The following is a 26,063-nucleotide window of genomic DNA, read 5'->3' as shown; positions in this document are numbered from 1 at the left end:
GAAGATCATCCTGAGCAATTGGCTGCTGAGTATCTCAAGGTACAGTGTTTGTCTGTGTTGATTCATGTGCTCAGGTAGTTTCGTGATGGCCATTACTATGTAAAAACCCATGCAGTCAACACATATTAGTGGGCAAGCGACATGCATGGTTCCCATGTTTCTCTGCCTTTGATGTAGAATTTTTGGTAGTGCACCGGGAGTATGTGGTAGTAAGTGGACGCATAGAGTGGAACAGTTGTAGGGGTAGAAACTTTGGGGTACAGATAGTGGGATAGGAATGTTACATGGGTTGCAAATGATGTTATGAAGGTTCTAATGATGATGGAAAGTGATGGTTTACAACAATGGGTGGGTTTGGGAGGATTGCTCATACTTTCAAATTGTCATTGTGAAAAGCTATTTTAAGACTAGCTTGTGATAGCTTTACAGTTATATTATCGATATTTGTTTTGTGGGCATAAGTTCGTGGTCAAAGACATAATTGTCTGCCTAACATTTTGTCTTCCAATGCTGGAGATGCTTTAGTGACTGAGAAAGCAGTAACAGTTTCAAATAAGCTTTGTAGTGATGAAATATTCACACATCTTTCTTATTAGTTTAAACATTGTGTCTATACTGTATCTTCTGAGTACTTTGATGATGCGGCTCCATGACAGATTTTACAAATGAGAGGAAAACTTTCCCTTCAGCTCATTCTTTCTCAGTAGAATCTCTAGACCTATTATGGTGTAGTGCCCTCATAGCAATTCCAGTCGTCATTCTAAACAGAAAAATGGAGTTTTCAAAATCATTGGTGGACCATGCTGAAAGAATCTATGAACTACAGTACTTGGAAGATGAGCTCGATCATTTATGAACTGCCCTCAGAAATAGCTACTCTTACAAAGATAGATAAGGCACTACACTGTAAAAGTTTAGAGTTTCTAATGAAAAAATGAGTTACTAGGGGGACAGTTTTCCCTCCATTTGTAAAAACTCTCACAGATCACATCACCAGAGTACTCAGAAAACTTAGTATTGGTATAGTAATTAAATCAACACCAAAGATGCTTGAATATTTGAACACTGTAAAGGACATAATCCATTCTGCATGCCACATCAGAAGTATATAAAATCCCTTGCACTTGCCATCAAGAGGACATAGAAACTACCAAAAGAAGCATTAACACACACCCCACAGAACAGAAGAGCAATTGTCACCTGGGCTAGATGGAAAAATCAGCAGTGGCAGATCAAATGTTGGGACCAGGGAAACACCAAATTCATGTCTCTGACACTGTGGTTTTAGCAAGATCTAGACATTACTGTGATAGAATGTAGAGAGAGGCAACAGAAATTCAAAACTGCAAAAACAATTTTAGCTGAAAAGATGAAGGATTGAAACTAGACAGTTGTGTGCCTTAGTACTAAATAAAACAAATAACACCAACTCTTCCCCAATACAAGCTCCGTTGGCATGACACTGTTATCTTAGGCAGCATCCTGATGACATCATGAACCAACTGTTGTGTGGAACAATTCAGTTTGCTGAGCTTGTTTGAGGCTGTAACTGCTTTCTGAGACATTAAAGTTTTTGATGATGTCTCCAGTATTGGAAAATGAAACTGTAACCTCCCCCTCACTTATCGACCTTAATGACAGTGAAAAATTAAACCGCGTGTACCTAATGGAAATTTGGGAAAAGCAATTGTCACCGAGGTTAATCTGTCGGTAAAGAGGAAGGAAAGGGTTACATCTAAATGAAAGGAAAAATGCAAATGAAACTGGTGGAAATTAATTTTGAAAAGGGGTAAAGTTAATGAAGAAAGTAAATGTGCGGCCATTACGTTAACAATTAACTAGCGGTAATTAGATATTTGAGATTTGGGGGAAATTACGGTCGCCAGTCCTAAGGACAATTACTATAGTAACTGAAAAAGAAAGGTAATTACACATATAATTAGCACTAGAAGCATGGCAACTGAAGGTTGACACGTGTAGTGTGAAAACTGAAAGTTTGTCAGAAGTAATAAATTTCGCTACACTCTGACTTAATTTAGCAAAAGAATTAATAAAACCGGAAAATCGAAAGTTATTTAGTGACTGAAGTTAATAGTGAGCTTTCTTTCTGAAGCACATCGAAATTCAGTAAAATTCGGTTAGTCTTGGACTACCTCAACAATCATTTCAAAAGCAACTTGACTCTACACAATTTAGAAACAAGAGATTTAACTTTGAACTTGAATTAAATGATTCTGAACAATTAACAATAGTAAAATTTAGTACGTACCAAGCTGAGCTGCAGTCACAGGTAAGCTAAAATATGCTAACAAAACTCGCACTCTTAATTTGTGCTCGTGTAACCTAAATATTGTAGCCAGCTATGAATACTTTAACTGAACTTTGAAATTAAAGCAGTGAAATCTAATTATATTATTTTAATGCTGGCGTTTGAATTTCAACGACACTCGGGTTCATTTCGGAAAAGGAAGGGACCCTGCTTGGCAATGCAATTGGGACAATGAGCAACAAAGATTCATGCTAAGTTGCTGTAATTTTGCGAGGCAAATGGAACAGTTTGAAAAGCTGAGGTCTGCCATACAGTTCTGAAACTTTACGTGCTTTTAGTCTTCCTTGTTGGTTGATTGAAGGTTTGAAGTCATCGATCGAGGAGGTGGCGACAGCCACTCATTCTCGGCCGTCGCTGTTGCAGAAGCTGGATGTTGGCGTGCCTTCTTCTCGACACGGTCACCAGACGAAACGGGCTCTTGATGTGCGCCAGCTAATGCTTCCCGTCCGCGACACCATGTCAGAAACTATCATCGCAAGTCGAGCGCAATTACATGCTGCCAAACTCCGAAAGCGCGGCAACTCTCGCGGGAGCGTCACACAACACACCTGCTCCACTGCACTACTCCAGCCAGACTCCCTCTGCCCGCACTCCACGCAGCAGAGTTCACTACCAAAGATCCTACACACTTAAGTTCTTCACATGACCTATCGATGTATTCGTTCGATAGCATAGTTTTCCCTAGGAAAGACCCAGCGTAAAATACAAATAATATTTACAAAACAAACCAATTAGACATCGACATAAATGCATATATATATATATATATATATATATATATATATATATATATATATATATATATATATATATTAAAACAATTACAATATATAAAGACACAGAAATGTCATATATTGAGGTAACAAACAAGAAAAAAAATTATAGTACAATAGATGGAAATAGGAGGATATGCATTTCTGGCGTTACAAAACACTTGGCGGAGAATTATGCCTTGGACAATGGTCCTATGCCCATAAAACAAATATCAGCAATAACACAATTACCAGCCATGAAGTCCTGCATTATATTATTTTTACAGTCAGTTACTTCTTCAAGGAGACTATTCCCTCACTCCAGGGAGAGAAGGATGGAGAAGGGGGGAGTATCCATGCTAGCCAATGAGTCCTTAACTGCTGAATTTGAAGTAATCCTGCAGTGAAGTTATTCAAAATGTACTGCATTTCCAATGACATGGATGGTTTAGAACATGACATAATATGAGAGGAGTGCCAGGAAGAAAGATGTGGCATTAGGATTACAAATTAAGATGACAATACCAGTGATGATGATGGTGGTGATGTTAGTGATGACTTAGATGTTAGGCAAAAAGAGAAGTGAAGATAAAAGTTAATGTAAGTCATTTCCATTCTGTTTATTTTATTTCTCCTTGTATTACCAAAATCTGGATAGTCAATAAATGGCTTGAATTCAGAATAGATATAATGTTAACTTTTTAAGCACATACTTAATATCAGCGAAATAGTTTAATGTAATGGGATAGATAAAGAAATTCTACTCACCAAGCAGCAGCAGGAGAACACACATACAAAGGTAGACAAATTTGCAAGCTTTCGCAGCCGGTGGATCCTCCTCCTGGCAGAAGGTTTGAAGAGGAAGGAAGAGGTGCAAAGGAAAAGGACTGGTGAGGTTTAGGACATGAGTAGAGTCTGGTGGTTTCTGGTGATTAAGGATGGCAGTGTGGTACTGGTGTGCAAGACTCACACTCCCCCTTGGCTATCGAACTTACTTGGAGTTGCTTCGCCGATCTTCTTTACATGATAGGCAGCTGCATTGTCCTGCACAACTTCTTCTCTGAAGATAAGATGCTACTTTGGAGGAATTTTCTATATTTTAAAATAACTCCATACACTTGATAATACTTTGAACTCAATCTCGCTGTATTTTCATCACACATAACAGTTTTCATTCAACTAAAACATTTTTCATAACCTCGACACCTTCCAGTCTGTCTGAAACTATCACATTCATTTGTCCATAAATACAGTCTACAAATCTCTCCAAGTTTAACAAGACAACAGCCCAAATCTTACGGAAGTAAGAGAAAGGATGAATAAGTAACTGTCTCTTCTCTTCTTTCAACAACATTCAAATGTTCACACAATAATGTTTGATGTCGCATGGAGTACAACGCATTTATTCCTTAAGCTGGACGTGTAACTTCTTAGGCGGGCTCGGCCACTACCTGCCTATGCCAATCATCCCTCCGATACATGTCCGTCCTGCACACACATAATTGTGGTGCAGTGGACACAATTCTACTTTACCACACTCATCTCTAAAATAACGCATGTTCGCGACAGTGGAAATACGAGGGTCTCTAGAATTTACCCCAAAATTCTCGAGGCACTACAAGAGTTGGGAAAAGTTGCCCATAACCCATTTCAGGGGTTACTTACCAGATGTGTTGAGAAGAAAAGAATAGAAAGAATAATATGTAAAAAAAAAAGGTCAGTTCAACTCTTCAAGAAAAAGGAATCATCATATCCTCAGGATCATCTCATAATCAGATAAATACGGTAATTGCAGTAAATATAAGAAAAGACTTCTTCTTGGAATTTCCCGACAGGTTAAAACTCTGTGCTAGAATACATTCAAAACCAGACCTTTGTCTTTTGTGGTCAATTTTTTTTACTGCCTGAGCTACTCACCACCCAACTATAAAGATTCAGTTGTGTTAGCACCTCCCTTCTACTTTCAAAACTCTTCAAATTCTCTTTTGCATAGCGTGCTGGATCTACACTCCCTGCTCTTCTAGGATATGCAAGAGATCTTTTGTAGGGTTTGGAGAGTGACAGAGAAGTACTGGCAGAATTGAAGGTCAAAAGGTGAAGTATGCTTAGATAGCTCAGTCAATAAGACTATTGCCCATGTAATGTAAGGATTTGGGTGTATCATTTAATTATAATATGTCAGGAAGTCTCTCAGCTGTGACATTCTACGCAGAATGATTCATTCTGAAGTCTTCTTGGCTCACCTTTGATGTCCTTGTTATGTAAATGTATGCATTCCAAATAATTTATGTATTTAACCAAGGAAAACAGAGTATGCTCTTCTTATTCTGGCTACAGATTATTACTGTATGGTATATTTCATTCAACAAATGGTGATCGGCAGGAGGCAGAGCTATTCTTTGGGGCTGCCATTTATTTCCACCCTCGTATTATGGAAGCATGGATAATATTGCACTTGTTCTATGTAAGCATTGAAAAGAATGAAGGTGCTGATATTGCCCTAAGGAAAGGTGAGTGATGCTTAAGTGACATTTCTAATCTCAAAGTAGAAAAGTAAATTAAATACATGTAAATTTAAGAAAATGAAAGCGAACAGTATTTTCACCTCACCAGTAATTATATAATTATACGGATATGGTGTCTGTTCTTTTGGACATGTCCAAAAGAACAGATGGGCATTGATATATGTGAAAATGTGTGCTCCGACTGGGACTCGAACCCAGGATCTCCTGCTTACATGGCAGATGCTCTATCCATCTGAGCCACCGAGGGCACAGAGGACAGTGCGATTGCTGGGACTATCTCGTGCACGCCTCCTGCACTGTCCCTACCCAACACATTCACTACTCATGGAAGACATTCTTACCAAGTCCCGTAAGAGTTCAGGTAATATGTGTGCATCCCCACAGAAGAGGAAGGTCATAGCCAGTATTGCCAGAACTAAATACTTGTATGGATATGGTGTCTTTTCTTTCAAACATATCCATATCCATAATTGCCAGAACTATATACTTATTGGATATGGTGTCTGTACTTTCGGACATGAGTAGCTATTTGTAACTTATTATGCTACTATCAGTATTTTCCAGTTAACAAATTTAGATAATCAGATAATTTACTGAATACTCTCGCACTGTTACCCCACACTGAATGCTAAACAAGGAAATAAAATGTATGTAAAACTACTTTTGTGAATCATTTTGCATTTGTGTAAACTGATTTTTTATTAGCCACATCCACCATTCAGGAATAAATGTGTAAATGAGTACAAGAGTTGCCTGAGCTTTGATGATGATTGTCCAAGAAGTGTAGTTATTTACTTTCAATAAACTTTTGTTGTTCTTTTTCCAGAGTAAATGCTTCGCCAATTTTAGTTTGCTATCCCAGAATAAAGAAATACCACCAGAGCAAGTTGGGTTTGTATGTAATAAAGGTACACAAGAGCAGATTCTCAATGTCAGACAGATCACTGAAAATTTTGGGGGATTCAATACTACATTAGTTCCTTTTTTTCTTGGACTGTAGCAAGGCTTTTGACTGTGCCCAATGAAAAGAACTGTGGGGCATACTAACAGAAATGGGTGTTCCTGATCATCTTATTATGCTTATCAGAAATCTCTACTCTGATAGTAAGGCAACAACCAGGTTAGATAAAATTATTTCAAGTCCTTTTAAACATTTAAAGGAGTTAGGCAGGGATGCATTCTATCACTGGTTCTATTTAACATCTATGGAGAATACGTTATGAGAAAATGCCTTAAGGGCAGGACTGGTAGGATCAAAATTGGAGAATGAAGCATCAGTAATTTAAGATTTGCTAATGACACCACACTGTGTGGAGCTGCAAGTGGAAATGAAGGAACTACTGGATAGAATTAAGAGAGAAAGCAAGAAATGTGGATTGTCAATTAATAATAAAAAGTCAATTAATAATAAAAAGTCTAAGATCACACAAGTGAGTCACTACAAGCTATTGATGAACTATCAGAATATCAGCATAGGAAGAAGTAGATCACTTTGCCTACCCCTTGGGCTCAGGGGTGGGCTCAGTGGTTCAGAGAGAGGGTGGTTCTACACAGGAAATATGACATAGGATTGTACTGAGTATGGAAGGTACATCAAAGCTGACAGTGATGTGAAAAGACTGAGCCCTAACCAGGCATACTAAGCTGAGAGTGCTGAAATCCCTGATGTTTTCAGTTTTTCTTTGTGGCACTGAAGGGAACTACAAAAGAATTGATGCTTTTGAGATGTGAACGTGTAGGAGGTTGCAGCAAATAGTAGGGATGGACAAACAGACAGCAAATCAGTCCTTCAAGAACTCAGGATGGAGAAGAAGTTGTCCAGTATAAGTTTCCAGCAATTCCTGTAGTTCTTCGATCACATAATTCGACGATAGGATGATACCTTGGAAAAGGTGATCATCCAAGGCAACGCTGAAGGGAAAAGATTGCAGGGAAGACCTCTGAGATGGTGGATAGACCAGATAAAGGATAAGACAAACAAACCACTGGGCCACCTACTTTGAGATGCAGAAGACCAGGGAAAATGGAGACAGACTGTTAACAGGATTTTGTGATGGGTCACCAACATATGAAAGATAAAGTGTTGATGATGATGATACAAGAATATAATTTCATATATAAAAAGGAGCTAGCATTTTTGTGTACATGTTAACTCATGAGATGTACAGCTAGCAGTATCCAAAACTGAACTTATTGTGCTACCTCAGTTTTAGATCACCGTTAATCTGGATCACAAAGAGTTTTATACATATATTTTTCTTCAGTCTGTGACCATTATTGTCTATTTATTGTATATGTAAGTTATTTATAACTTTATAATGTAATTGGATAGAGAAAGAAAAAAATCTACTCACCAAGTGGCGACACATATAAATATACTGAATTCTGCAAACTTTTGGAACCAGTAGCTCCTTCCTCTGGCTGAAGAGTTGAAAGGGAAAGAAGAAGGATGAAAGAAAAGGACTAGTGAAGTGTAGGAAATGGGGAGAGTTTGACAAAGATGCCCAGAAGCCTGGGTGAGAGGAGACTTACCAGACAAGATGAGAAGGAAGAATATTTTTAAAGAGCAAGTGTCTATCTTGTCAGCTGATTGTGTTTCGGTTTACATTTCATTAAAAATAATAGTGGTCTGTGTGCACAGTGATGTATCAGATAGAATCAAAACTTACTAAAAGCTCAAACAATGGTCAATTCTTCTCTCTCAGTAATGACATGCTTTGTTTCCCACAAAGTTAATGTCTTGCTGGTGATGGCAGTCATGTAGTGCCCACATACTATTGACCTCGTACACTTGAAATAGAGGGAAACCTATCCCATCCTCAATACCATCTGAGCCTGTGTAAAATGTTGAGCCAAATTCAAGTGGGTCAGAATGTGTGCTGCTAGCAATTCGAAATGAATATCTTCAAAAGCTTTCTGCTTCTCCTCTCCCCAGGTCATACTGCATCTCTCTTTACTAATTTCAAAATATAATGTGACAAAAGGGTGTGTCCAGCAAGGAAGCAATGGTAACATCCAGTGTAAGTTCTCAATGGTCTTCAGGTTAAGTCCCTTTTCCAATAATCACACGTCCTAGAAATATTATTTGCTCCCTTCCAGACGCCACCTTCAGCAAGTTTATGGTGAGTCCAGCTCTCTTAAATGCACTTATGAGATGATATTAACTGTCAAAATGTTCCTCCTATGATGCTGAACCAATTAAAATACCATAAACACAGGTAGTAATGGACGTAGGTAGTTCTGGCCCTTTTACCTGATCAGATGCTCTCATAAAGGCAGCAGATGACACATTCAAACCAAATGCAGTTCTTTATATTGGTGTGTCTTACCATTATGTAGAAATATAGTGTATTTTTTGTGAGGTCTAAACTGCTCAGATGTTTTGACACCATTAAATCATTGTGATAGTTTCTCAGAATTCTCAGGTTGATCCATTTGTGAAATAATGATTCTGCTGATTAGCATCTAATAGAATCTAATACTATTCTGACAGTCGGCCAGTGTGGCCGAGCGGTTCTAAGCGTTTCAGTCTGGAATCACGCCCGCTACGGTCGCAGGTTCGAATCCTGCCTCAGGCATGGATGTGTGTGATGTCCTTAGGTTAGTTAGGTTTAAGTAGTTCTAAGTTCTAGGGGACTGATGACCTCAGAAGTTAAGTCCCATAGTGCTCAGAGCCATTTTGAACTATTCTGACAGTTTAATTTTGATTCATTCCTTACTCTATGATTGCTTAATGATACACATATCTAATATTCTCTGAATCTCTTAGTCAGTAGCAGGCTTCTTGATTCATGCAACAGAGTAAGATATTATTTGAAATGCTGCATGATGTTGTATTTTTAGCTTGCAAATACATCCTTTCATTTGTCCTGCCTGGAATGAAAATACATCTTGGTGGCACCAAAATGTTTCTCTCAACTTTTCCTTGTGATGCTTGGCAAGCGCTGTTAGCTACTTAGTTTCACTTGAATCTTTCCAGCAGCATTATTCACATCCTGTGGCTTCATGTCATTCTCTTTCTCTCGAAATTGTAGCATCACAATTCTCGTTTCTTCTTTCATGCTAATAACACAAAGATTCATGTGCACTGTGCCTTCACAATCTTCATCTAAAATTCCTTTAAAGAAAATTGTCATCTCTTCCTCCTGGTCCTTATTTGCAACACCTTTCTGTTATCCAATTTGTACTGAATATGATTCCAAGCACAGAAATGGAATAAGAAGAACTGGATGCTCAATTTTTTCCCCAAAGTTTGATATTTCAATAGAATTTGCTTTCTGATTGGTTTGCTTCTACTCTCAACTATGGTTGCAAGTTTTAGTCCAGTTACCAGAAAATAGTTATCCTTACATTATCATTGAGCTCTTGAAAATTACTCATCTTCCCTTAATATCTTCCACAAAGTTGTGTCCTTTGTATATGTGCATTAAATACCACAATCAGAAAGTTTCGAGAAAAAATATCTTACTTACATAATGCCAAAGCTGTGAAAACCCAAAAATATTATGTTGGTTATAAAATTTTCATGCTACTTTTGTTATCATAACATCTCTCTGGAATCTTAAACACACATAGATGTTGACAAGAATATTCATTTTTAAGGATGTATAGAAGTACAAAATTGTTACTCAGTACTTACAGGAAGAAAATGTAGTATCAGGTTATAGTGACATCAAAATTAGAAAATTGTTTAAAAAATGAAATCTTCTTTTGCTGTAGTTGTACATCAACTACAACTGCTTTGTGTTTTTTATTATATATAGCAAAGAAACTTATGACCCAGTATAGAGAGGAGCTGAATTACCTATGTATGTCAAGTGAGCCTTTGGCATGGTCACCAACAGCAATGAAGGATGAATCAGTGTTCCTGTTAACTGCAAAACTTCTGCTGCAACTTCATGCATATCAGGTGAAACATACTGTTATCTGAAACATTTCATTCTAATAAATATAGACGAATTCTGGTTTGCTGAATCAGTGGTAGAGATATGTAATAGTATAAAGTTTGAGCAGATCAAGTTGTCTGCCAACCTAAAATGTCAAATTTATTTTTGAGTGCTGAAGATATAAACAATATCTGCTGTAACCATCATATAATAATATGCATGAGTCTACACCCCCTTGATAAATGAGGACAAACTTTTTGAATTGGGCAATAATATAAATAACAGACAACTAACTACCATATAAAGGCAACACTGGCCTGCAAATAGGCATCTACACAAGATCTCTTTACTCAGCTATGTATATTGTATCCTCCTTCAGGCCATGTACAGATGTGTGCACGCACACACAAACACACACGACACACACACACACACACACACACACACACACACACACACACACAGAGTCATTCTTTCTCCCAACATAATGATTCAGTTGGGGTATTTGTCTTGGGGGTGGGTGTAATGGATGGGCAGAGTAAGCAAGATGTGAGGATTCTAGTGAGGAGATATGATCGGCAGGAAGTGGGAGGGACAGGGAGAAAGGGACAGGAATTCATGAACAGAGTTGTCTACTGTACATGCAATCAGCTCCAGATGCGCATGTGCATAAGAAAGGTATGTGGGAGTGGGGAAGATGGCTAGTAAATCAAGTAAATCAGTGTGGAGCAATGTAGAGACAATGCAGTATGAGAGGTATCCAAGAATAATAGGGGGATTTGTACCAGGTTGAAGATATGAATATAGTAGGATAAAAAAAAAAGTGTTGGGAAGACGTACATTCTGCTGTTGGATGGAGGGAGAAGGGAATGATCTAGATACACAAATTACAACACTCACTGAAGCTGCAATCTTGTGCTAATTATTGTGATCTGAAATTGGACGGTCAAGCATGCCCAGTGTCTCTGTTTATCATTGCCTATTTATGGAAGAGATCAGATACCTGGTGATTTTTTCCACAAAGGAAGCTATGCAGGGGTTGCCAAAAGTAGTGCTTTCTGCAATGGAGTATAATACACTCACAACAAGACTGAAATGGTATGTTCTGACAGGTTTTGCACCTTGAGCTTTCAGTCATATAGCAAGAAGATGGGTAAAAGAGAAGGCATAAGGATAGACAAGGATAGTTTATAGGATGCATTTGATTTACTAAAGCAGATGCTGCAGACACTACTAACTACTGCCTGTTTCAAGGGAGCAGTCAGGCAATAGAGGCAGAAATCAGTAAGATGTTATTGTTGTTGTTGTTGTGGTCTTCAGTCCTGAGACTGGTTTGATGCAGCTCTCCATGCTAATCTATCCTGTGCAAGCTCCTTCATCTCCCAGTACCTACTGCAACCTACATCCTTCTGAATCTGCTTAGTGTATTAATCTCTTGGTCTCCCTCTACTGTTTTTACCCTCCACGCTGCCCTCCAATGCTAAATTTGTGATCCCTTGATGCCTCAGGACATGTCCTATCAACCGATCCCTTCTTCTAGTCAAGTTGTGCCACAAACTTCTCTTCTTCCCAATCCTATTCAATACCTCCTCATTAGTTACGTGATCTACCCACTAATCTTCAACATTCTTCTGTAGCACCACATTTCAAAAGCTTCTATTCTCTTCTTGTCCAAACTATTTATTGTCCATGTTTCAATTCCATACATGGCTACACTCCATACAAATACTTTCAGAAACGACTTCCTGACACTTATATCTGTACTCGATGTTAACAAATTTCTCTTCTTCAGAAACACTTTCCTTGTCATTGCCAGTCTACATTTTATATCCTCTCTTGTTCGACCATCATCAGTTATTTTGCTCCGCAAATAGCAAAACTCCTTTACCACTTTAAGTGTCTCATTTCCTAATCTAATTCCCTCAGCATCACCCGACTTAATTAGACTACATTCCATTATCCTTGTTTTTCTATTGTTGATGTTCATCTTATATCCTCCTTTCAAGACACTGTCCATTCCGTTCAACTGCTCTTCCAAGTCCTTTGGTGTCTCTGACAGAATTACAATGTCATCGGCAAACCTCAAAGTTTTTATTTCTTCTCCATGGATTTTAATGCCTACTCTGAACTTTTCTTTTGTTTCCTTTACTGCTTGCTCAATATACAGATTGAATAACATCAGGGAGAGGCTACAACCCTGTCTCACTCCCTTCCCAACCACTGCTTCCCTTTCATGCCCCTAGACTCTTATAACTGCCATCTGGTTTCTGTACAAATTGTAAATAGCCTTTCGCTCCCTGTATTTTACCCCTGCCACCTTTAGAATTTGAAATAGAGTATTCCAGTCAACATTGTCAAAAGCTTTCTCTAAGTCTACAAATGCTAGAAATGTAGGTTTGCCTTTCCTTAATCTTTCTTTTAAGATAAGTCGTAAGCTCAGTATTGCCTCACGTGTTCCAACATTTCTACGGAATCCAAACTGATCTTCCCCAAGGTCGGCTTCTACCAGTTTTCCCATTTGTCTGTAAATAATTCGCGTTAGTATTTTGCAGCTGTGACTTATTAAAGTGATAGTTCGGTAATTTTCACATCTGTCAACTCCTGCTTTCTTTGGGATTTGAATTATTATATTCTTCTTGAAGTCTGAGGGTATTTAACCTGTCTCATACATCTTGCTCACCAGATGGTAGAGTTTTGTCAGGACTGGCTCTCCCAAGGCCGTCAGTAGTTCTAATGGAATGTTGTCTACTCCCGGGGCCTTGTTTCGACTCAGGTCTTTCAGTGCTCTGTCAAACTTCTCACGCAGTATCGTATCTCCCATTTCATCCTCATCTACATCCTCTTCCATTTCCATAATATTGTCCTCAAGTACATCACCCTTGTATAGACCCTCTATATACTCCTTCCACCTTTCTGCTTTCCCTTCTTTGCTTAGAACTGGGTTTCCAACTGAGCCCTTGACATTCATACAAGTGGTTCTCTTCTCTCCAAGGGTCTCTTTAATTTTCCTGTAGGCAGTATCTATCTTACCCCTAGTGAGATAAGCCTCAACATCCTTACATTTGTCCTCTAGCCATGCCTGCTTAGCCATTTTGCACTTCCTGTCGATCTCATTTTTTAGATGTTTGTATTCCTTTTTGCCTGCTTCGTTTACTGCATTTTTATATTTTCTCCTTTCATCAATTAAATTCAATATTTCTTCTGTTACCCATGGATTTCTACTAGCCCTCGTCTTTTTACCTACTTGATCCACTGCTGCCTTCACTACTTCATCCCTCAGAGCTACCCATTCGTCTTCTACTGTACATCTTTCCCCCATTCCTGTCAATTGTTCCCTTATGCTGTTCCTGAAACTCTGTACAACCTCTGGTTTAGTCAGTTTATCCAGGTCCCATCTCCTTAAATTCTCACCTTTTTGCAACTTCTTCAGTTTTAATCTACAGTTCATAACCAATAGATTGTGGTCAGAGTCCACATCTGCCCCTGGAAATGTGCTACAATTTAAAACCTACCAGTAAGATACTGAAAATAATCATTCATCTTGTTAAAAAGATGTCTCTACAAAAGAATTTAAGCTGACTCAGTAGGTTCCATCTTCAGGTCTATGACTGGTCAATTACTCCAAGGATGTTTCATAAAAGACTGAGACATACAGTATTAGTGCATGTATATAAAATATGTAACATAAGCAATTAATTTCTAACTGTAGACTTGTCTCACTCCTGTGATTTCTCAAAGATGTTTGATGCCACACCCTATAATAGTACATGCATCTTCTTTCATGCCAATAATATATTAATTACTGCGTGGGCACACCCTCTGCAATATACGTCACTTATGAATTGTAAGTGGAATATCTGAGACTTGACCAAAGACTGCAGTGTGTTCTGAGTCATGCTCAGTATACGATAGGCCTCTGTCTGTCATGGTTCAATAAATTTTACTGAGCTATAACTGCCCTGCATACATCATTGGCACACTACCTGTTATCTGCATAGGGATATCATCAACAACTGTCCTCTTAGTTTGATTTCTGTTAAAATTTCTCTAAAGAAAAAACAATTGTTTTATTTGCAGTTTGTATTAGAATAACAGAGATTTCAGGGTGGAAATAAAAGTAAAAAATAAGGAAAGGCCACCAATCACCTGTAGCTATGAGTGGGTGCATGTGGAAGTATAATATGGTTACATGTGTAAGAGAAAATGGTTCAAATGGCTCTGAGCACTATGGGACTTAACATCTGAGGTCATCAGTCTCCTAGAACGTAAAACTACTTAAACCTAACTAACCTCAGGACATCACATGTGTAAGAGGGTTTACTTTATCTAGAAAAAGAATGCTTGCTTAGAAGCTAGTAATTTCTCTGTTCTGCCATATTTTTTAATATGGCATGCATCAGTCAACTACAGTTGAAAGTTTGCCTTTCCTTATTTTTGATTTAATTGCCATTTTGATGAACAAAGTTTTTAACCATTTGCGTATAAATATCTAGTTTCAAAAGAAAGATGTGCTATCAATGGTATCCCATTTCCATGATTACAGACTTACCTCAGTTAACAGAAAACAAAGCTCACATGAACAGAGTACACAACATGAACAAAATTTCAGTCAGAATGGTATAAAATAAGATATTTACAATCTTTGTTACTTAATATGTGTCAGTTTTTTATTTACGTAAGTAACTTAACATAGTCATTGAAACCCTCTCAAAAACTGCAGAGTTTCCATTTGCATAGTTACAAAGGTTCTTTCAAGTTATTGATATTTTTAATGCAAAGGGGACTGATGACCATAGATGTTAAGTCCCATAGTGCTCAGAGCCATTTTAATGCAAAACATGTAATAGTAATTGTGCCAAAATAGAACTACCTGTGTTGGTACTTTGATCTATGAAAATTGTGCATTTAGCATGATTCTGGTTATGTTCAAGCAGCAAAGTAGGTTGGTTGATTTGGGGGAGGGGACCAAACAGTGAGGTCATTGGTACCATTTGATTAAGGATGAAAGGAAATTGACTGTGCCCTTTCAAAGGAACCATCCCGGCATTTGCCTGAAGTGACTTAAGGAAATCATGGGAAACCTAAATCAGGATGGTCGGACGTGGGTTTGAATTGTCATCCTCCCAAATGTGAGTCCAGTGTGCTAATCTCTGCGCCACCTCCAAACAGCAAGATAAAAAAAAGTACCAGTGTAACTATGGCATGGAAACCACTGAGAAAGATAGTATGCCATGTGAATAGTAAAGCACTGTCAAGAGTATGTAAGCAAAAATGAAGACCAGACATTAATAACAAGCTGAGTGCCAAAAATTCTATTCTGAGTTATTTGATTTTATTCATTTTGTCAAAAATCTTTAAATAAAAAACCTGAACCATTCTTTTTTTTATTATGTAGGGTATTAATCATATTAATATTGCTAATTTTTTGACTAACCTTCTTCTTGAGACTAAAAAGTAGTATTTTTTCAGATAAATGTAGAGTGTGCAAAGTGCCATACTCTTACTAGAAAAAGCAAAGTAAATGCCAATGAATAATAAATCTCGAGCTTCTCTGGTACTTTTTAATAACAACATTGCACAAGTACATTATCATATGACTAATTATTTTGAAGCCTTAATTTTACTTGTAAAGAACTCAAAGTAGTTTTAATTCATTAATTCTTCTAAGAATGCTCTATTACCTTCATTATAATATGGCAGTATCAGTTGCAGATAACTCTTCTACTCAACTGACAAGCTGTATTTTTATGGTTGCAATGGTAAAACCAAGTCCTTGAATATATGGGGTCTATTCAAAAAGCTCTGGAACTTTGTCCACAAAATTTTTCTACACTCACCTTTTACTTATTGTGCATGGTCTCCTTTGAAATACTCTCCTCCACAATTGATGCACCACTCCCACTGCCGTTTCCACTTCCAGAAGTAGTCTTAGTACACCTCTTGCTGGACCACGCGAAGCACCATCTGCGAATTTTCTTTCATCTTATCTGTCTTTGTAAATCTTCATCCTCTCAATGGGATTTTCAACTTTGGAAACAAAAAAAAGTCCAGAGGGGTCAGGTCATGAGAATATGGAGGATGAGACAGCACAGTGATTTCACAGGTGAAGATCTTTCTGATCTTGACTCATGAGCAATGGGACAAACTGGCAGTAACACGATGCATTCCAAAATGCTGTGTCAGGACTGCATGACATAATCTAACTGAAACGTTATGTTCACCTGCAATCTCTTGGACTGCCACCCTTCAATTGGCATGCACAATTTTGTTGATGTTCCTGACATGAACATCATCGGTAGGCGTTGAACAGCGTCCTGAAAGAGGGTCATCTTTAACTTCCGTCTTGCCATTTTTAAACCATGTGAACCATTCATAAAATTGAGTATGACTTAACTCATCATCATAGGCTTCCTGCATCATTTGGTGTGTGATTGTAAAGGTTGTCCTGAGTTTCATGCAAAATTGAATGCAGACACTCAAAATTTAATGCAGACGCTTTGCTCCTCTAACTCTGCCATCTCGAAATTCGCAAATTGTGCAACACAATGTTCTACTCAGTACAGTACTAAACAATAACTAACAGACATACCACAATGAAACTTCCAGCACTTACACATTAAACACATGTGTGTGCAGGGATGTCAACGACATTTCGCCCCAACATACCATTGTCGCAAAATTATAAATGTTCCAGATTATTTTGAACAGACCTTATATAAGTGGTAGCCCCTTACTGTTTTAGGTCCTATTATCCTGTGAACACTATATTAACTCCTTTTTTGGGTGACACCAGATCATTAATTATTGAAAAGAACATGCATAAAAATGTTCTTACTGACCGTCCCATCTCCCAACAAATAACAAACTTTAGTTTCCTGTCTGCTGTCCTTTGCCTCATCAAACTGACCATGATACCCCTCCTCCCCCTTTTTTTAAGGGCATAGAAGTTGTGGAGAAGAATCTTCTTTGTTTAAGTGAGACCCAAACACGCCATAGTTCACATGTAGCTTAATTGAAACAAAGCAAGACATAGATTCTGCCATCAAGCAGAGTAAGGAATGAGTAGTAGGTCGTTCCTTTGAAAAAATTCCGAAAACTAGTCATATATGAGATAGTAACATTCAATATTAAAAATAAATGTTTTATGCATACCTCTTCTTTAGCCTCTGTTTTTCCTTCTACTAACACATTTTTATTGTTTACATAAATTTTACCTTCATTTCAACTGTGATTCTTTACATCCAAAGTTGATTCTTCATTTTTTTTTTCTTTTTTACTTGTGTTACTGTTGATTTCCACTTTTGAAAGACAATGTAAAAACTAAAACTGAAAACCATAAATTGAAGTCTTAATCAACAGATTTCACTTAGAAGATTACCATTAGAATTCATAATGAACTGTACAGTACAATGTTAAGGAATATCTTGAAACAAAGTCCAAAAGAAATTTAAAAAATATTGTAGTACTAAAGTAATATCCTGCAACATGTGATACATATACTGTGTCAGTGAGAACTGCAGTGAAAAGTCTTAGTAGCCCACTTTAGACTCAGAAATTTACCAAGTCCAAGACATACCTCTCATGTCATCTGCTGAGCCTTATATGCACCACTATAGATGGTTGTGGCATTTAGCCTGCTTTTGAGCTTATTAGTATTGGCATCTATGTACCATATGTTTTTTGGGTTAACACTTTTTTTTTATTTTGGCCCCTTTCACTTAACTCATTATTCATGTCTCTTATTCAAACAATCTAAATAGTCTAATAAGCTTGGAAAACAATGGGTTCATGTTCACATCTGATGTTAATTCCACAAATGTCAAATATGTTCAATGGCTCATCATTGTGAACTGACTCTTTAAGCATCTGTGATTTTGCAGCAGAGGTGAAAATCAGTATTAGAATAGAAAAAAATAGCAAATAATATGGAATGACATATTCAATATTTTTCTAGTAAGAGTGTATTTTTTATTTTTGTTGCATATTTTCAAAGTGATCTTTGCTTTTCCCTTCTGGAGGTCAGATTTGATTAATTTTTTGGGAGTGGAATTTTTAGTATCTCACAAGATACAAATACAATCTTTCTTTAGGCACACAAATGGTGAGTCCTGCAAAGTGATATTTAAGACTGTGAATTCACAAACACTGTCTGATATACTGGGAACAATGAGTACTATGCTAATAGTCAAAATTAGCGCAAGTGTGGTTTTAAGTGTCAAATAGTACACACTATCCATAGACAAAACTCAAAACCATTATAAGCAGAGTATCAACAATACAAATCATATCCAACTCAAAAGTCCATGAACAAAATGCAGTTCACAACAATACGCAACTATTGCACATCAATGAAAGCTTCATACACGTATACTGACTGACTGAACTTACCTGTATTCATGTCCTTATTTGGAATCTCTATCAAGGAGTCTGTCCATTGCAGCTGTTTTGGTCATGACATCTACCAGTGCTAGCTTTAAATGCAGAACACTGCACCCTGCTGATGCAGTTTATAGCCTTGATTTCCATTTCACTGCCTGATAAAAATACAGGCAGGTCTGTCTGTGCATTGCTTTTCATTAGGGACTCAAAGGACATTGATACCACAAAGCCATAATTTCTCTTACAAAATTTGATTTTGTATACAACTGAAACTATCAGAAAGGATAAAGAAACAGGCAACAGGATTGTTGGATGAAAAACTAAATGTCATTTTTTCTGCTTTTATCAAAGAAAGTTACCACTTTCTCCTTCAGTTTATTGAGAATTGGATTTTGAATCAGAGATTCACTGCACAGATATCAAAGATTTTAAATTCTATCTGCATTAATTTAAGCTCACTGTATTCAAGTTCTTATGCTTAGTCCCCCACAGGTTACTACCATTAACTAACACAGGTAAACCAATTATAAAACTAGCTCGCATTTCATATTGATTTAGAATGAAAAATATATCAGTGTATGTAACCATGTATCAACCTACTACAAACACTGTGTAAGCAAAACAATATTACAGTTTTCAGAACTGGCCTTGTCACAAGAGCTCTTACTGCATGGGACTTCCACTGCTTACAGATACTATTTATCTGTTGGACATTACTTATCAGGGCGGTATGATGATGCCATATCACATCTGCAACAAATTGTTGATGGAGATTTCAAGGTGAGAACAGGTATAGAATAACAACAATAATTTAACAATAGAATCTGCAAGAAAGACTTCTTAAAAATGCAGAATTGAAACTACATTGGTACACTACTTTTGGAAAGTGATTTTAATGTGCAATTCCATACATTTGTGCGGTGACAATACTGCAGCCTCAATTGAACTTCAGTGATAACTGTTGTAATATTTTTCTTCTTTTTGTTTTGGTCATTTGAATATCATGTTATTTAGGTCACTTCATTTCTTCTGGTCTTTAACCTTGTCCAGTATTCTTCCATTCTCACGTTTTGCAACCTTCTTTGCTCTTCTGTCTTTTTATGATTTTGCACTGTGTCTACTTCTATCCTGAATACCTGTAAAAGCCAGAATCTTTTATTTGAGAATCATCCAATTGTAAATAACTGATTTCTGTATTCCCATTTCTTCCAGATCCCTCTGCACCTCTTGGGTTTAGTGTACTTTGATTTTCTTGTCACAATAAACTGTATTATTTGATGTGTCAACATCCCATGGTCCATTTTAAGCATGGGTCCAAAGAACACACTCTTCCTTTTCCTAATGATGTCCAAGACTGTCTCTATCTTGGTATACAGTTCTTGTTTCATCCACTTTCAATATTGATCATCTCCTGTTCTTTGAAGTTCTGTTATCCTCCTGAGAATTCTTTGTTCTAAAAGTTCAATGTAATCTATGCTGTCACTGATGCATCCATACCTAAATCATCAGGCTGCCACAGAAGGCAAACTGTCCCTTGGTGGAACGGTCAGTGTAGTGGCACTATACAGGACAGGCAGACAGCACTCTGCAGATTCATGCATGGTCCGACAGCAGAGAACCTTCGAGCCTTTCAGTTAGCAAGAGCCAAAGCCTGACAGATAGTGAAGGAGAGCAAGAAGCAATCATGGCATGAGTTTCTGAAGTCCATTAATTGCTCAGCTTCCACTACTGCTGTATGAGAATCTGTTTCTTACTGAACGTTATTTCTGGTTCAGAGTCAGGAATACTCTTTCTAATCGATTTCCTCAAGTTCATGGTGTCCCACAGGGGAGCATTTTAAGCATGACTTTGTTCATAGTTGCGAACAATAGCATATCATCTGCAGAGAGGGATCCCGTGCAGTGCTCATGGTTTGCGGATGATTTTTCTATTTTCTGTCCCACTTCTAGCCCTCGTCAGCTACAGATGACACTTAAGTGGCTGGAAGAATGGTCTGCTCAGACAGGTTTTAATTTCTGCTCAGAGAAAACAGTATGTATTGATTTTAACCACAATGGTTCTCTTTTTACACCTCCGGAACTAAGGCTGTGGGATATGGTTTTACATTTTAAGGAAAAAATGTGATTTTTAAGTCTGTTATTTGATAGCAAACTTACTTGGTTGCCACATCTCAAGGAGCTCAAAACATGAGCCCTTAAAGCACTGAATTTCATGAAGTGCTTGAATGGGAAGAAATGGGGTGCAGATAGATTCTGGTTGCTGCTGTTCTACAAGGGTTTTCTGTGATTACCTCTTCATTATGGTTCTACAGTCTATGGCCCATCATGACCAACATATTTAAAGAAACTGGACTCTGTACCCCACAAGGGCATCAGATTTTCCACTGGGGCCTATAGGACAAGCCCTATGCTGAGCTTATGTGCAGAGGCAGGGGAGTCACCATTAGCTGCTCAGCGGCACTTCCTTGTGGCTAAACAGGCACTCAAGTTCCTGACTTTTCTGACTTTCCTTGCAGCAATTAATATCTTTGAATCCTTAGAATGACTCTATTGCACTTGTCCATGAGGAGTGAAACTGTTCAGTATATGAGCAAAGCAGCTTTAATTCAATCTGGGAATGTCTCCACCATACATACAGAGGGAGGCTCGGTGCAAAACTCCACCCTGGTTGTTATTGAAACCTAGAATAATTTTAGACTTGACAGAGCACAACAAATTGCTCACTCCAGACTTTGTTTTTAAGAATAAAATTATTACCATTTTAAATGAGTATCGGGTCTCTAATATAGTACACAGAGATGGGACTAAAGAGGGGGATGCTGTCAGTTGTTTTGTCATTTTTCTTGCCCCTATCTTTAGGTTCCCTCTACCTTGTGCATTTACTATCTGTCACACCGAACTTTATGCAATTTTTTAAGCTGTGGTTCAAATGAAACGTGAACATGGATCCAAATTCCTCAGCTCTGACTCGCTTAGTGCACTGCAGACAATCTAGTATACATACCCAGCAGCTAGAACTGTCCAGAACATCCATGATGTTATCCAGCATTTGCACAAACAAAGAAAGGAGATCTCATTGTGCTGGTTACCAGAACATTTGGGTATCTGTGGGAATGAGTTGGCCGATACCACGGCCAAGGAGGCATGTACCCTTCCCAATGTAACGGACTGCCCTGTCCCTCTGCATGCTGTACTGTCATTACTGATAAGGCCTGTCATGTGTTTTTGGGAGGAGGAGTGACTGAGTGTGAAGGAAAATAAGTTATGATCAATAAAGGATTTTGGGGCCATGGCACACCTCTTTTCGGCCAGTTAGAATTGATGAAGTCTGTTTAACTTGACTTCGAACAGGACACAGCCCCCTGACCCATGGGTTCCTCCTCAGTCATGAAGATCCACCTGTTTGTGTTTGTGATGCATGTGGTGTGCTGATTATGGTTCACCACATTTTAACTGACTGTATTTTATATAATGATGAGAGTGTTCAAGCTGGTTTACTGACAGATCTTGCCCTTAATTCTAGGTGATAATGAATTGATTGTGGCTTGTGTTTTACAGTTCTGTGTTTTGTCTTCACTTCTGCTTAAGCTCTTAGGCTGATGCTTTTAGTATGTTAGAGAACAACTGGCTCATCCAGTTACTATTTTTATGCTCCACCAGTCTTCTTTCCTGAACTTGCCTCTTAGTGGCTGTCCAGATCAGATATCATTGTTTGTAATGGCCTGCCTTGATTCATTTGCTCCATTGTACCATTTAGAAGAGTTGTGTGTGTTCATGTAAAAAAGAGTGCAAGAGAGTGTATGCAGTCATATGTTGTATTTTAGGCTACCTGGTTTTGTGTGCCCCATTCCTCTCACACAGTTAGCATATGGGCACTGATGACCGCAATGTTGAGCATCCTCCAGATGCAGCAACAACAACAACAAGTTCAAGTCTCTAAAGTGCTTCTGTTCATACTAAGTTCAGACTTTCTGCTGTGCTTAAAGTTTCAGGATATATCAATATCTAGTGATGTCTCAGTTTTGCACTGATCAAGATATTCTTCTTATATTAGATGTTCATAGTTAGTAAGCTTATTTCATTCTGTTTACTCATGCTTCTTTTTCTGACAGACCATTGCATCTGTTTTCCTAGGTATTTGAATCTCACTGCCTTCTGAGTGTTCCTTCCTCCTGTTGTCATCCATCTAGGACAGCTTTGCTGTTTGTCATATACTGTGCCTTCTCAACAGACTTTTGTAGGCCTGCTTTAGCTATGTATTTCTGTAGTTGCATGGTTTAGTTATTCACCTATTTTAATGATTTCAACAATATCAGAATACCATCTACAGTCAATTGATCCTGATTCATTTTTTCCTGCACCCCAGTTGTAGGCCACACATTGCTTTCGTTTCTCATCGTCATTCCCAGATCACCTTACCAAGAATACGGTTAAAGAGCAAAAGGGAGAATCCATCTCCCTGACTGACCCCTGTTTGGCCATACTATAAGAAATCTGAATCACAGGCAGAGACTTTCGATGAACAACAGATAATTGTACCTATCCTGACTGACAAAATTTGTGATTCCACTGTTTTATTAGCTATGTTTTGTCTAAAATGACAAATCAGGTATTCAAAAGGAGAGCCTATGGGATAAATGTATTGTGTGGGAACATTTATTTAAACTCCTTTCTTTTCCATGTCATCTGTACTACTTTGAAACTCCATTCCTATCTCTGATTTTTAAAGAAGTTAATCATCCTATAAATTCCATATGACAATAACAGGCATAATATTGTTTTATGCAATATTTGGTTACAAAATTTTCTAATAACATTTATCTAACAATGGAAAATCCAGGATGGAATAATGACAATATAATAAAAAGAGGACGCACACACACAACAGAGACACACACACACACACACACACACACACACACACACACACACACACACACACACACACACATATATATTTACCCCCACCATCTAGATTCCTTTTTCCGTCAAGCACAGTTGTTCGCCATCTGTTCTCTGTGGCAGTGGTTGTGTGTATGTGTGTGTGTGTGTGTGTGTGTGTGTGTGTGAGTGTGTGTGTGTGGCTTGTGCTTACATGAATGTTGGTGTTGTTTACTTTAGAAGAAGGCCTCTTGGCCAAAAGCTCAAATGTTCAGCAGTCTTTTTGGTGTGCCTGTCTACCACTCAACATCTCCTCTATATGGTGAGTAACAATCCATCCTTTTAATAATGCTATCACTAATAACTTTTCATCACAGGTTGCTGTGCTCATTTCTGAATGGTGTGTCCCCATGAACCAAGTGTCTCCATCATGGATAGTTACCAGCTTCTCTGCTGAGGAGATAGACCTGAGACCTTCTTTCTTTAGATTCTCTCTTCTCACAATGTGGCCAAAGAAAGGTAGAATTTTTTGATTAGCATGAGAAGAAAGGCGCATGGAGATGTTGAGTTGCTCAGTGATGTTCTCCATTTTATGTGCAGCCTCCTGTGCCTGGCTATAGCTCAAGTGCTTTGATGTGCTGTTTGTTTATGACTTTAAGGGTCCAAGTCTCAGAACCATACAAAAAGATGAAAAACATAAGTGTTTCAACAAGCCAGACCTTTATAGTGTTCATTACTGCCCTATTCTGCCATATCTTGTTGAGCTTCTTCATAGCCATTTGCCCTAGTGTGGTTCATCTTTTTATCTCATCACCAGTTTCCCATCTCACAGATGACTGACCCAAGATAGATGAAATATTGCACAACTTCAAGTTCCTTTAATCAGCCTGTGAACTGAACTTGTACTCCTCAATCAGTTATCATGATTATGGAGTTGCTGGGAATGAGGTCCAATCCATATGTAACAACATTTATTTTCCATTACATTAAGAAACTGTTATAATTTTCCAGTCACTTGGAAGAGAGTAGAAGATCTTTGTTATTTTAGCCATGTGACATACTTCACAGAGTTTATATAATCTCCATTTCAAAATTGATGTCTATAAATTTTGCTTATCTCAGGAGTCATATTTTCTTTGTAACTGTTCATCTATGTATGCAGAAAAATATGTAGCAGAATGATTTTGATTAACTACTGGTCCTGGAAAACCTAGAAATCCAAGCTGCAATATATCATTGGGCTATGCACCAAAAGTTAGGGCAGTATTTATTTGACTTTTATGTAGAACAGTCTTTGTTTAGCTTTTATGTAGAGCAGTCTTTGTTTTATAGCTGCCTCGTATGTTTGGTCTGGGCACTGCCAAATTAAGTGTACCTTGTGTACATCATTTTTATTCAAACTTGTGACTTCTAATTGAAAATGTACCTTAAATGTAATACAATCTTATCAGTTTGTAGGCAGTTTTTATTATAAAATATGTGGAAGTCTCCCTTTAGCGAAGTGCACAAGCTATGGCATGAAGCTGACTGTTTGCCCACTGTGAATTGGAAATAAATCATGATGTATTTAAAAGTTGAATAAGTATCTTCATTTATATTTAAAACCCTGGACCTAAACATTATCCCCTAGAAAACTAGACGATGTTGATTAGAACCAAAACACTTTCATAAATCAAGATGTGTATTTTAAAAAATCTTTCTGCTCATTATAACAGCAATTTTAGAAATAGTCTTCTGCACTACTGTTTCTTATTCTATTCAACAAAGCATTTACCTAACTGATTGACTTGCTGAAGAAATGCAAATACACCAATAACAGCTTATGTAACAAAGATTTTTAATTGGAGGTATTGAATGACAGTATTGGAGATCTCAGAAGGTTTCATCTGAACTTGACTGAGGATGCTGTGTTTCTTATTTTCTGTGCAATCTGTTCACTAAATTCTGTATCAAAGTCTCTGAATATGAGCATAAAATTCTGTCTCCACTGTTTTTGTTGTTCTGGTCTTCAGTCCTGAGACTGGTTTGACGCAGCTCTCCATACTACTCTGTCCTGTGCAAGCTTCTTCATCTCCATGTACCTACTGCAACCTACATCCTTCTGAATCTGCTTGGTGTATTCATCTCTTGGTCTCCCTCTACGATTTTTACCCTCCATGCTGCCCTCCAATACTAAATTGGTGATCCCTTGATGCCTCAGAACATGTCCTACCAACCAATCCCTTCTTCTAGTCAAGTTGTGCCACAAACTTCTCTTCTCCCCAATCCTATTCAATACCTCATTAGTTATGTGATCTACCCATCTAATCTTC

The 26,063-nt window shown here is 37.8% G+C and overlaps 1 protein-coding gene and 1 non-coding gene across 2 annotated transcripts; one reads left to right on the top strand and one right to left on the bottom strand.

The window, feature by feature from the left end:
• Nucleotides 1-3,596: 3,596 nt before the first annotated feature.
• LOC124802801 lies at nt 3,597-22,650 on the top strand. Its single transcript, XM_047263804.1, has 5 exons — nt 3,597-3,628; nt 5,419-5,591; nt 10,370-10,515; nt 19,505-19,651; nt 22,531-22,650. Exons 1-5 carry the CDS (start codon nt 3,597-3,599, stop codon nt 22,648-22,650), a joined length of 618 nt encoding a protein of 205 aa, XP_047119760.1.
• Nucleotides 5,780-5,854, bottom strand: Trnat-ugu. The gene has a single exon. It is a non-coding gene; the product is annotated as a tRNA-Thr (tRNA).
• Nucleotides 22,651-26,063: the final 3,413 nt, after the last annotated feature.

This window comes from Schistocerca piceifrons, chromosome 6 (assembly GCF_021461385.2).
Source record: "Schistocerca piceifrons isolate TAMUIC-IGC-003096 chromosome 6, iqSchPice1.1, whole genome shotgun sequence".
Taxonomy (NCBI): domain Eukaryota; kingdom Metazoa; phylum Arthropoda; class Insecta; order Orthoptera; family Acrididae; genus Schistocerca; species Schistocerca piceifrons.
The sequence above is the reverse complement of the archived record's forward strand: the minus strand, read 5'-3'. Positions and strand labels throughout refer to the sequence as shown.

Coding starts and splice junctions, on each gene's coding strand:
- LOC124802801 (XM_047263804.1), top strand. CDS start 3,597: ATGACAATACCAGTGATGATGATGGTGGTGAT. Junction 3,629..5,418: donor GTGATGATGATGGTGGTGAT/GTTAGTGATGAC, acceptor TTCTGGCTACAG/ATTATTACTGTATGGTATAT. Junction 19,652..22,530: donor TTGTTGATGGAGATTTCAAG/GTGAGAACAGGT, acceptor ATGCTCCACCAG/TCTTCTTTCCTGAACTTGCC.